The sequence below is a fragment of the Mastomys coucha genome, unplaced genomic scaffold (assembly GCF_008632895.1).
Source record: "Mastomys coucha isolate ucsf_1 unplaced genomic scaffold, UCSF_Mcou_1 pScaffold20, whole genome shotgun sequence".
Classification (NCBI taxonomy): domain Eukaryota; kingdom Metazoa; phylum Chordata; class Mammalia; order Rodentia; family Muridae; genus Mastomys; species Mastomys coucha.
In genome coordinates this window covers 86605220-86618026 of record NW_022196903.1, presented here as the reverse complement: position 1 = coordinate 86618026, position 12807 = coordinate 86605220, and the positions used below count along the sequence as shown (strand labels likewise).

Here is a 12807-nt window from a genome sequence, read left to right as displayed (position 1 = left end):
ACATGTGGCTCCTGGGTAACTGTCTTGCAAATGTTTTCTTAGAAGCATTATGTGATTGAATTTTTATGTTATCAGCTCTAACCAGGAGCGGAATCTTTTTAGGTCTATTTGATATTTTATTATGCCAGATATGTGTCTCCATTTCTCCTTTCCAAAAGAGTCTATCACGGCACATCTTCTTTAAGCCATCATTGCAGAAGTCAGACTACTTCGCTATGTTATAGGTTTTTCAATTTTTTTTCCTTTCACATATATTCCTTACATCAAACCACACAATTATTTTATATTTTTACTTATACTTAACTGTGTAAGTAGTTTATATATATTCCTCATTTTTAAACCACAACACACCAAAGACCTCTGTTGATTTTTTAGTAGCCTTCTAACCCAGAACAACTTCAACTCCTTGCTCTTCAAGTCACCTTAATGAAGAAATTTGCCCACTTCCCTGTGAAAGAAGGATATGGGGAAGAGTGGAGTGATGGAAAGGGATTTGGTAGGTCGCCTTATACAACTAGGCTTTTCAGGCCATGGGGCTTGGCCATAGCTGGTACTTGACTGTAGAAGAAATCAAAGATGTCTTGCTGAGTAGTCCTTGTTTAAAAAAAGAAATTGATTTACTATTTCTCCTAAAATGTGCTGGCAGGAATTCTATTTGCCCATCTGGGTGAAGCCTATAGAGGTCTACTCCAAGCATTCAGACACGTTGAACTGGTTAATGAACACTTGTTGAATCAAATGAGAACTTCCATCTGTATTTTGAAATGTCTGTAGGAGCTCATGCATTCATAGCCAGGCATGCTAGCCATGCTAACTTATGTAGGTCTCTGCTTAGGTCTTTTCTGCTGTGTCACCATCCCGTAGTCACTTGCTATGGTGCACCAGCATTCCTTTACACACACACACACACACACACACACACACACACACACACAAAATGAACTCAAATCACAGAAATTCTTATCTTCTTAAAGCCTTCTTTTCAAGGGTAGAGAAAGACAATAAGCAGAAACCTAATAAGCATGGGTGCATACTGGAAGAAGGTGATAAGTGGTATTAGAAAATCCTAGCTGCACACAGAAAGTGGATTCCAAGGATAAGGTGGAGATGAAAGATTTACAGCATAGGGACAGACCATTAAAGAAAGTCGTTGTAGGCAGAGGGAGTCTTTGTAAAGTCTTTGGGTATGTCTGTGTTGAGATGGCGGTGGAATGAGTATGTGTGCGTGAGCACACATCATATCACCTACCCTGCTCTATCTCTCTTATTATTCTTATCAGGACTCTTAGTGAAACAGTGGTTAGCCTGAGGGCCAACAAATGATCTCTCTATGTCTGGCAACCATACCACCTGGGTTTACAAGCCTTTAGAGACACACACACCTACTTATTTGGGTGGGGGTAGGGGTGGCTGTATTCCTGCCCTTAATGGTTGTGCAGCCATTGTTCTGACTCATCATTCCCAGCCCCTCTTTGCAAAGTCTTTGAAGTCGAGCTATGTACAGAGCAAGTCTGTGTGCCTGTTGCCAAATGCAAGGGTGGAATCTTAGGGCTAAATGGTTTTATGAAGACATTGTGTTGAACCATGTATCTATTGTAAGGACCTTGTTGTAAACTCTGAGGGGCACAGGAAGCTCTTGATGGTTCTGAGCTTCTGCTGCTGGACATTTTAAAAGGAATGTTGGGCTGTAATCTTGAGCATCTCTGGTTAGCAAGTTATATCAAGAATCCAAGAGAAGTTTAACATGGTATGAACCTTAAGTCCAGCACAGAGGAGGCTGAGGCAGGATGGTGATGAATCTGAGGCCATTCTGGGCTGCACAGGAAGATGCTGTCTCAAAAATTTAAAAGGACAAATAAAGAGTAAAGAGAAAGATGCTGTGAAGTGGAATGCTGGTAGCTTGGTCTCGATGAGGAGCATGGAGGTGATGCTGATTGGTCCATATCTGTCTTCAGTTTGGAGCTCTCTTTATTTGTTGATGGTTTGAGCATGGTATAGGATGGGGAAAGAAGAGTAAGGGGCTGTTAGCATTGGGTTTAGTCCCTTGCCGTTGATGATGGCAAGGCACTGTAATCCCAGCACTCAGGAGATACAGTCAGGGGGATCAGAAGTTCAAGGTTACTCCAATTGCATAGTGAGTTTAAGGCCAGTCTGGACTATATGAGACCCACTCAGAAAAAGAAAGAAAGGGAAAGGAGGAGTAGGGAAGGAAGAAGAAGGAGAGAGACAAAGGGCAAAGCTATGTTAGAGTCAATGGAGTGAAAAATTCTCAGGTTTGGACCTAAGCAACGGGAAGGAGGCAGTTACTGTCATGGAGATAGGACTTGTTACTTATTCATCCACACCAACCCAGTAGTTTAAGATCAGGACTGTTGCCTGCATCTTTAGCTCCTGATGCAATGTGTATATGAGAAGCCCTGAGTAAACACTTGCCAGATTGCTAAACAGCTATTGCTAGTGCTTCATAGAAAATGGAATTCGCTTGGAGATAAAGGTTCATCTTTTTCAAAAGGCTACAAAGCCTGATTTGTAATTAATTGCTAAATAGATGCATCTGCTTTTTAACACCAAGTATTAAATTGAGCAGTAGCTTTACAAGAAAATGAACGGGACTGGGTTGTAGCTCGATTATGAACCATGTGTTTACAATTGAACATTTATTTGGCCCTAGGATCTGCAACACAGACATACAAACATGCATATATGCACAGGAACACTCACACACACACACACACACACATGTTCTCACACATGCATGAATTAAAATAAGATAATTAAGTGGCTTCTGGAAACCACCTTCAAGTTACTTTTGGGGAATCCCACATTTCCCATTCTACAACTACTTGAAATATGTCAGGCATTTTCCCCCCACATACTTAGTTATAAATCTGAGCTCGTAGTAGTGTTTATGTTCTGAGTTCATCCTCATCAAGTTAAAGAGCGTAGCGTGAAGTGTCCCTTATAAACTAATTTCTTGAGAGCTGAAAACCACATTGAATCGTTCTGTCCCTCTGTTCCAAAGGAAGAAGATTTTCTTCTATTTTCCTTGGGAAAATGTCCTCTGTCCAAGTACTATCTGGCTCCATTCTGTTGCTTGTTGTTCTCTCCCATGTGTGAGGTGGCTGAACTCAAGCAGAGTCTGTTGACAATCTTTTCTTCTTTCCTGGGCATTTCTTAATCTCCCTGTGAAAGAATGAGAAGAAAGTTAAAGGGGACTGGTCCTCAGGAACGGGCAGTATGGGGAAGTCAATGCTCCGCCCAAGGAAAGCCTTTCTGAAAGCCAATGTGGAGTGTGCGAGCATTGATGGCAAGTCACAGCCCACTGAGTGTGAAAACAGACCTCTGAGCGAGACTCACAATGGTTCTTTAGGAAGCTCTGGCTTGTAAGGAGGACCTGGTGTCACACAGGCTGAAGTGTGTGCATATTTACCTTAGCTTGAAGCAAGGCGCTACTAGTGGCTCCCTTTAGGTACTTTACAGCCCACCACCCTGTTTTGCTGAGCTCAGTCATTGCATTCTGTTGCTAAGCAACCTTCATCTTTATTCCCAATAGCTGGGTGAAGATTGGTCAAGTCTCTGCACTCTCCCTGTGTGTTTTGAGAAGGAATTCTTCTCTAGTGGAACCTCTGCAGCACCCTAGTTCTGATGGCAGGAGGGACAGCAACTCAGGAAATTAGCTTCCCTAATCTCATTAGCAGGAGGTGGAGCAGGGGACTCTGGATTTGGGGAAATGGTTTGTTTCTCGAGGTACTGAAGCAGAAAGCCTGCCAGTCAAAGGTCACCTTCCACGGGGATCCCTCTTGTTGGGTTAAAACCATGTTGCACTGCCCCTGCCTTGTTCCTCTCTCTTCAGGAGATGTAACCATTTTCGTGATACTCATTTGCCTCTGGGATGCTTAGCCCTGGATTAATTCTGGTTGTGGGAAATCACTCATCCATGCAGTACAAGAGAAAGCCAGAGTTTCAGTTTATTGATACGTTTGCAGAAGTCTGTGGGCATACCATTTATAGGACAAATCTTGAGTAGGGTTTTACATCATTTGAGGTCTTGTCTCATTGTGCAACTCAACACTAACTGGAATATGAAACAGGCAGTGATAAGTGGCCTCCCCTCTACCCCCAGTTCTGTTAGAAGCAAGAAAGGCAGCTGAAGCCATGGGAAGAGACTTAGGGATTAACACAGAAGAGACCATGTTCTTTGCAAATCCAAATTGATGTTCAATTTATAACTCTGGCATGTGGCACTTCATTCTCCCATTTGGAGTAGCCAGAGTGTGACTTATGATGGTGTTGACAACACATCATGCTATCACGTACAAGTGACCTGCTTTGGAACCACCCTGGGGGTGCCAAGGGAACAATCACATTTCTCTGTGACCCTTTGGAAGCCCTACATCTCACTCAGCTGGCAGGTCTCCAGCTTCCGGAGCCAAGAAGTGAGTGAGACATGGTTTTCTGAGGTTCTCACCAGCTAGGGAAATAAGCCTCAGGATGGAAGAGTTCTGTTCCCCTCTCAGGGGTGTCAGCTTCAGTCACTTGTCTCAACAGCATCTTTTACTGGCCTACTAAGGATTGGGATCTTAGGGTTCATAGAGGTGAGCTGTGAAGTGGTTTTAACTGTACGAAAAGTTCCTACAGTTTAGCAAAACACTGCCAAGTTGTTAAAGAGCTTAGCCTATGCCTATCTCGGTTCTATTTGTAAACAAGAGAAAGAATGAATGAGCAAATTTGCCTACTTGACAAAGTTTGCTGGTTCTCTTCATGGGACAACTTTAGTGTCTCACAAGCTGTGGAGACAGATCAGACGCTGGTTAGAAGCTGTCTGGCCTTGGTAAATGAAGTCACTGATTGGTAAACCACGCTTTTCTCATTTGTACATCCATATCTACAAATGTGTGACATGTATAATAGAGCAGCCTCACAGAGGTGTGATAAGTAGTGCATTGCAAGCTGCGTGTTAAGAGTGGAATGGCCGGCTATGTGGGCATGGGATGCAGGTGTAGAAGACAGGCTGAAAATGAGGCCATGGTTTGTATGGTAAGCGCTAAAGAAAAAATGGTCTCATCAGGTTTAAAAAAAATACAAATGTTTTTAACATTTTATTTATTTAATTTAAGTGACATGCATGTGCCACTGTATGTATATAAAGGTCAGAGGACAATTTGAGGGAACAAGTTCTCTCCTTCTATGCAGGTACTGGGGATTGAACTCAGTTTATAAAGCTCGGCAGCAGGTGTCTTTACTTGATGAGCCATCTTGCTACCCCTCGCTGAGATTTTCATGTTTAGAACATTAATCTAAGAATATGAAAGTATCTCTCTCCTATCTTATATCTAACCAAATTATGTTTTGGTTTCAATCATGCCCTGGCTGGTTGTAATGGAAAGTAAAGTGATCCACAGAGATATGTTCATATAAGTTGTCCAGTCAAATCAGGTGGTAGAAGGTATTGCGTTCTTAGGATTCAACTCAATGGCAAACTGAAATGCAGTCATTTTAGAGAGAATTCCTGGTTATACCAGGCATTGTGGCTACTGCTTTGAACCCCACCATTCAGGAGGCAGAGGCTGGGGCAATGTTGAAAGTTTAAGGCTAGAGTGAGAAACAGTGAGTTTAGCCCACTAAAGTACAAGGTTTTTCTGCTGTTGCTGTTGTCTGATACACACGTGGCTTAATACCTCAGCCTCCATCTAAAATCCTTCGACTGTTGCTGTCGTGTGATTAACTTCAGGCTACTGAGGACTTCTATATCATATTTCTCTTAGTTTACATAGAAACCATAGTAGATAGGTGGTTTTCTTTATCTCTATTTATAAATAAAGAAACTGAGACCAAGAAAGATTGAATGTCCAAGGTCACATAGCTAGTACACGGAAACCAAGACCGTGGAATCAGGGCCTGGCTGACAAGCCTCAAGTCTTCTCTTCTGCCAGCCCCTGCCAATCAGGGTGTTCTTGTTTATTTGTTTATTTTTCAATACATCTGGTCACTGGCAGCACCTCACCCAATTCTCTTTTCCCATCTACAGCTTTATCAAACAGTAAAGGTGAATTCCTGCTAAATGGAGACTTTGTTGTCTCCATGTCCAAAAGGGAAGTCCGCATGGGGAGTGCCGTAATTGAGTACAGCGGATCCGACAATGTGGTGGAAAGACTGAACTGTACGGACCGTATCGAGGAAGAACTTCTCCTTCAGGTAAACACTGGGCTGGTGGCCATTGGCTTCTCCTCTTGGCACTGCAGGCCAGCAGACTTCTTCCTAATCTCTCCACCCATTGCAGGTGTTGTCCGTGGGAAAGTTGTATAACCCAGATGTGCGGTACTCATTCAATATTCCAATTGAGGACAAACCTCAACAATTTTACTGGAACAGTCACGGGCCGTGGCAAGCCTGCAGCAAGCCCTGCCAAGGTACCTGCTCAGGACTGTCCAGCTTCTATGGGTTTGAGGATGGGGGTTGGGGCGTAGGCGGAAGGGGCTCTGTTTCACTTATTTACGGATTTACTGATTTTTTTTTTTTTTTTAAAGAACAGCTATGTACATGCAAACCACAAACCTTTCTAACTGCATGCATCTTCTCACCTCTTTTATTTGGACCTTTCTAGTTGTTTCAGTTGTCAAGTTTAACTTTTTAAGATTCAGGTCATGTCGGGTCATGCTGCATTTTCTCCTAAGAAGTTTGAATATATGTGTAAAGCCATGCAGAGTCAATACTGCCACTTTAATTTTCTGTCATGTGGCTTTACTGGTCATAATTTTTATTAGTTTTGTTTCCTTCTGTTAAATTAGGATCAGCAACAGGATCAAATTCAGCCCCTACCCTCATTTTATTAATACATTTTATTAGAGCCAGGATACACCAGTTGGTTAACAATCCGTCTATGGGCAGCTGGTTTTGTCCTGTCCTGGTAGAGTTAAGTGTGGCAGAGATCATACAGCCAACACGACTGACAATACTTACTATCTAGCCTTTGATAGCAAGTGTAGGAGAGTCAGTCCTTGATCTCAGTAATTTAGAGCAGGTTATTTCCTCAACATAATGTTCCTACTCTTTGCTTAGGGGAGCGGAGACGAAAACTTGTTTGCACCAGGGAGTCTGATCAGCTCACCGTTTCTGATCAAAGATGTGACCGGCTGCCCCAGCCAGGACCTGTCACTGAAGCGTGCGGCACAGACTGTGACTTGAGGTGCGGCCTCTGTTTGCCTTGTATCTTTCTACCAGAGTCAAGTGGGCTTGAGGGGAGTTTCTATGGGGGATGTGATGGAGACAAGAGTTGCCAGTCTTTTCCTAGCCTTCCCGTGTTTTCCTCACACAAGCTCCAGCCAGTTCTGAAACCTTTTAGCTGAGACCTATAACCATGGATTTCTTGTTCTCCTAAGAATTAAAAATAGTTAACAGAGCAGAGCACTTATCCAAAAACAACTTGATATTCACAACTCAGTGATTAGGTTTTGGCCTTGCCACCAAGTCAGAGCTTATGTAAGAATCCTTATGCTGTTCCCTTTCCATCCAGAGCAGACACTGTGCGGAATTCTTATGTACATGAAAGTTTCAGTGTCTACATATATCAAACACATAAACACATACACAAATCAGGCAGAGAGACAGAGACAGAGAGACAGAGATGGAGACACAGAGAGAGACAGAGAAAGTCAAAGAGACATAGAGAGAGACAGAGAGACAAAGAGAGACAGGGAGTCAGAGAGAGACAGAGAGGGAGACAGAGAGGCAGAGAGAGAAGGGCATAGAAACAGACAGAGAAAGACAGAGGGACAGAGACAGAGAGAGGTAGCGAGACAAAGAGAGATAAAGAGACAGAGAGAGAGAGAGGGAGAAAGAGAGAGACAAAGAGAGACAAAGAGAGAGAGAGACATGAAAGGAATGAGAAGAAAATCCAAATGTGACTGGCTAGGCATTCATGCAATTCTGTGTTTAAGAAAGGTATGGTATCTGATGGAAGAAATATTGAGAGGGTGGAAAATTCTAGAGTGTTTCTATTGCCTGAGAGGGTGACTGTGTATAAATATCCAACAGCAGGAGGGTTGTATTGTACAATCCACATGCCAAGTCTGTGACTACTTTGGGAGATTATTAGCATAGACTAGTACAGGTGTGTGATAAGATCTCTCCATTCACAGGGAGCAGAGTAAAGACAGAAGCGTTTTGAAGTTCCACATTCCCATGCCGGGTCTTCATAGTGTTAGCTGCATGGTGCAGGAGCACAGAGTATAAGGTCCTTTTGTATGACTGAGAGAGGACAATGCCATGATCAGTTAATTAATGGTGCTCTGTCCTAGGCGTCAGAGGGGCAGTAGTGACATATGCATCATAGATCTTCCAGTCCTGATCTGGGGCTCTGACTTCAAAACCAGGTTCTTTCCACACTGCCACACCTTTTCTGAGGCTATTGGCACTGACTGGGTCGCTCAGTGGCTTGTCAAAACATATGGACAAAAGTCACTGTAAAAGTAAGATGTTAAAAAGGGTTTTTTTTTAAAAAAAAAAAGAAAGTAAATATTTGGCAGTACTACTTTATTTTAGATAGTATCCATATAAACCTATTTGCTTCAATCAATTGAGTTATACTGGTTAAATTAGAATTAAGGAGTCCTCTCATGGGAAGTTAAGCTGAAGAGTCACTGAATTCTTGCACAACTTCCTTGAGATGCAGGGTTAACAACCTGAGGAAGATTGCATTTTCAGATGGCCTTAAATTTAGCCATCGCTACATCGTCTACCATTCTCCAAGTGATTACGGTAGAGTAGGCCATCCCTAAGATCTGGGCTTGTGTTTGTCTGTTGTGTTCGTTGTTGCTATTGCTTTCACAGAAGTGGACATTAAGCCTAGAGAATTATACATGTTAGGCAAGTATTCTGCCATTGCGTTGACCCCAGCTTTCTCCCTAAATTTTAAGATAGGCTGTCACTAAGCTGAGAACTAATTTTAACAACTATATATAATATCCCCCACAGTAATAGAATGGGCTTTCTGATTCTATTAATGCAATTAATAGTCTATAAAATTTTCAGATACTACTACTGTCTTAGTCATTGTGCTATAGCTATGAGGAGACACCATGACCATGGCAACTCTTACAAAAGAAAGCTTTTACTTGGGGCTTGCTTATAGTTTCAGAGGCTGAGTCCATTTTCGTCACAGCAGGGAGAGTGGTTGCAGGTAGACATGTAGCTAAAAGCTGTATTCTGATCCTCAGGTGTATGTGTGTGGTGGTGGTTGGGGGAAGGACTGGCATGACCTTTTGAACACCAGTGACACACTTCTTCCAAAAAGGCCACACTTGTTCCAACAAGGCCACACCTCCGAATCCTTCTCAAATAGTGCTGCTCCCTGATGACATTCAAATAGATGAGCCTATAGAGGCCATTCTTATTCAAACCACTACAACTACAGCATAGATTTTATCATTATTTTATATATAAAAATATTAAACCTGACTGTTGCTGTGCAGATTGCTTCAGGTCACACTGGCTAACATAACAGCTGAGGCTTAAATGTGGCCCATCCAATGGGAGAGGCTGTGTACTTCAGCTCTGGAACAAAGCTGCTTCCATTCTTACTTTGTCAATGCTGTAGAATGATAGTCACGCATCCCATTCTGTGGTCCCATCTGTGAGGAATTGATCTCTACCCGTGCGTGTCCTGCCTCATCCATTCATCCACACTGGTACTCTACTGTCTGACTCAGACTGGGGCTAGTCACATCCTGAATGATACATGAAGTTTCTGTAGGCCTGCTACCTCAAACATTAAACCTCCTACTCTATGGTGGCAAAGAAAATAAGTCTGTACAAAGCATTTCAAGAAACAGAGCGTGTAAAAGCAAACAAATGATATTCAATAATCTTATTACAAGCTTATCCAGTAAATATCCTTTTTAAAGAGGAGGTAATGTTTGTACTGTTAGTTCAAGAACCAAATACTTGTCTTTGAGCAATCTCAAGACGAGTCACAATTCAGCATGTGATGGTTCAGGTTTCTCCTGCAGTAGACACCATTAAGCATAGTGTTCACACGGATCTTAAAAGCCAGTGCAGGGCAAGGTAGACTCAGCTTAGGAGAGTGTTACATTAGGCTGCACAGACTATCTCACAAGGGTGCTGCCTCCTCATTGGCTGATCTTTTAAAGTGAGCTGAAACTCTGTGAGGGAAGTAAGAAAATAGGGACAGGAAGATTGAGAGTTTGAAGCCTGCCTAAGCTACACTGTAAGACCCTGTCTCTCAAAAACCAAAGGCCAAGGATGCAACCGGAACAAGCATGGACCAGGCCTGGGGTCTGCTCTTTGGCACTGCAGAAAATCGAGAGAGGGAGGCAAAAATAGAAGTTTCGTGGAGACTCAAATGCCAAGGATGGCATAGTCATAATAATAATGACTAATTTATTGCATATCCTCCATAGGTGTCAAACGCTACTCTCCCCACCTTGTCCCACTTGATCCCCCACTTAGTGATCGACTCAGGCACTCTCTGCTAATAAGCACGAGAGATTCCATTCATACATTTGCTGATTAAATAGCACGTACTCTGATTTTTGTTTATATTCTTGTCCTAATACCAGATAAAGCTTCGGCCTGAATTTTTTATTCTGATCAATAGTGAGGTCAATGTGTTATTATTCTCTAAATTCCCCGTTTAGAATCAACTTTCAAAAACTTTTTTTGTTTTTTTTTGGAAACTCTGCAGAGGCCAAGTGGGGACAAGAGCCGGAAGCACAGAGCTGAATCACCAAAGCAGTTCTGATTGCAGATAAGGAGGAGAGAGGGGACTTCATCCCTATCTTCTCAGAGGTAGCGGATCAGAGTGTGGAGGAAGTCAAACGCTGAGGGCAGAAGGAGTTCAGGGTTAGCTTTCGAGCTCCACGAAGGGGCAAGCTTATGCTTGTGGCTAGCGGTCAGCTAAAGACGGTGGCTTGCAGTCAGTGCTCAGATTCTCTCACTACTGGCTTTTCTCTGACTGTTGGGAAAGTTAAAGGTCCCTGCTAAAATGTGCAGAGACACTAAACCAAGCCTAAGGCAAAAATGCACTGTCCCTTTTGCACATCTGACAATCTGTCTAATCAAAACTCATGCTGAAATCTGGCCAATCAGCTGTGAGCACAACTGAGCAAACAGACGGACCGGTTCCTGGTTGGTCAGCCTCCAAAGTGGTTTCTCCCAGGCATGTTTATGGGATCACTAGTCAGATGAAGCCGCTCTTGGCTTGTGTATTTGAGAAGCCCTCCAAAACATCGTCTTCCTCATATGGATGTTCGTGATGCTGATGAATATTGTGAATCTCCAAAGATCCACAGTGTATAAATCCATTTCTTCTGGTAGTTCTCAAAATCATTTAATCCAGCCCCCATATCTTTTCCTACACACGTGTAACACATTGTCTTGACTCACTTATTAGCATATTGGAACACAGGTTTTATTTCGTTGTTGGTGGCTGAACACAGCACTTTTTGCAGACTGGGCAAGGGCTCTACCATTGAAGTATATCCCCAGTCCTCAGATTTCTGAGGCAGGAGCTCTCTATGTAGCTCAAGCTGGCTTTAAACCTCAGCTCCAGCTCCCACCTCCCAAGATACACATACACCTGACTACAAAATACTTTCCTGAAATATAGTAAATATAATAGCATTTTATTTCCCATAAAATGAACTGTGAGCACACCATACTGAAAAACAAATCACTGTCCAGAAAGAATATAGAGCAAACTAGATATTTAGAGTTCGATTGTTTTTATAGATCCTTCTTGGGGATCTCTGCTTGGCCCCTGGATATTATGGGATGACAGGGAAGTGACTTTGGCAGCTGAACTGCAAAGTGCTTTCTTGTCAAGACATCTCCCTCCTTCCCCCAGATGGTAAATAGCCTTCCCACAGGGAAGTGATCATGGAGGCCTGAGGAGGTAGCCAAAAATCAAAGTGCAGATGAAAGTTCCAGATGCTTCTGTTGAACGAGTTCACTTTTTTTTTTTTTTTTGCCTCACTTCCTGTAGGAAGTGACAGTTTGCCCCAACTGGCCTGTGACAGGATGAGATAAAGGGTGAGTTTATAAGTCCTCATTTACTGTGTTAGAACAAAATCTCCCTGACGTTATTTCAGTGTAATGGAAAATCCCAGCCCACCTTCCTTGCCAGTGGTCAACTCTGACCTACTTTTGGACATTACTTAGAAATTCCTTGATAAGTGCCTTGGCTTGAGTTCCTCTTCTTTCCCAACTCCTCCCCTAGACAGGTGTGTATACGTGAACTGTTAGGACATTGAGAAGTGGCACACCACCCAATGGCTGAGATGGAGGGAACTAACCATAGGAAAGGAACCTCCCCTGGAGGTCAGAAGGAAATTATCTTTTTCTAGATTTCCAAATACATTTCAAGATCACTGACTTAAAAATTTGAATTAAACTCTTTTTTTAATTTATGTTTTAAATTCAAGCACTTTGGACTCTGTCTCTGTTGTGTCATAGAAAATGAGAGTAGCCATTAGCATGTCCTGTGCACCTGCTGTGTGTCAGAAGGCTTCCTTGTGAGTATCAGGGATGTGAAGGTGGTAAAGTCTTATGGATGCGAGTCTAATTTTAAAAGTGTATAATGAGGATTTGGGAGACAGTTCAGTTGTAAAGTGCTTCTGCAAGCACAGGATCTTAAGACCACATTTAAAATATTGAGTGCAATGGTGCAGCTGTATAACCTCAAAGCTGGGGATATAGTGGACCCACGGGTGGAAGAAGATTCTTGGCCAACCAACCTAGCAAAATCTGAGATTCCTCAGTCTCAATGACAGAGCCTGTCTCAGAAAATAA

At 42.7% G+C, this 12807-nt stretch overlaps 1 protein-coding gene across 5 annotated transcripts in view; it reads left to right on the top strand.

The window, feature by feature from the left end:
• Positions 1 to 12807, top strand: part of Adamts9 (ADAM metallopeptidase with thrombospondin type 1 motif 9) — a 173280-nt gene that overhangs the window by 58295 nt on the left and 102178 nt on the right. For all 5 annotated transcript variants that reach the window (XM_031382630.1, XM_031382628.1, XM_031382629.1 and 2 more), the window contains exons 17-19: positions 6029 to 6195; positions 6281 to 6410; positions 7060 to 7186. In XM_031382630.1, coding sequence (XP_031238490.1) covers positions 6029 to 6195; positions 6281 to 6410; positions 7060 to 7186 — 424 coding nt within the window. The remainder of the gene's footprint in view (positions 1 to 6028; positions 6196 to 6280; positions 6411 to 7059; positions 7187 to 12807) is intronic.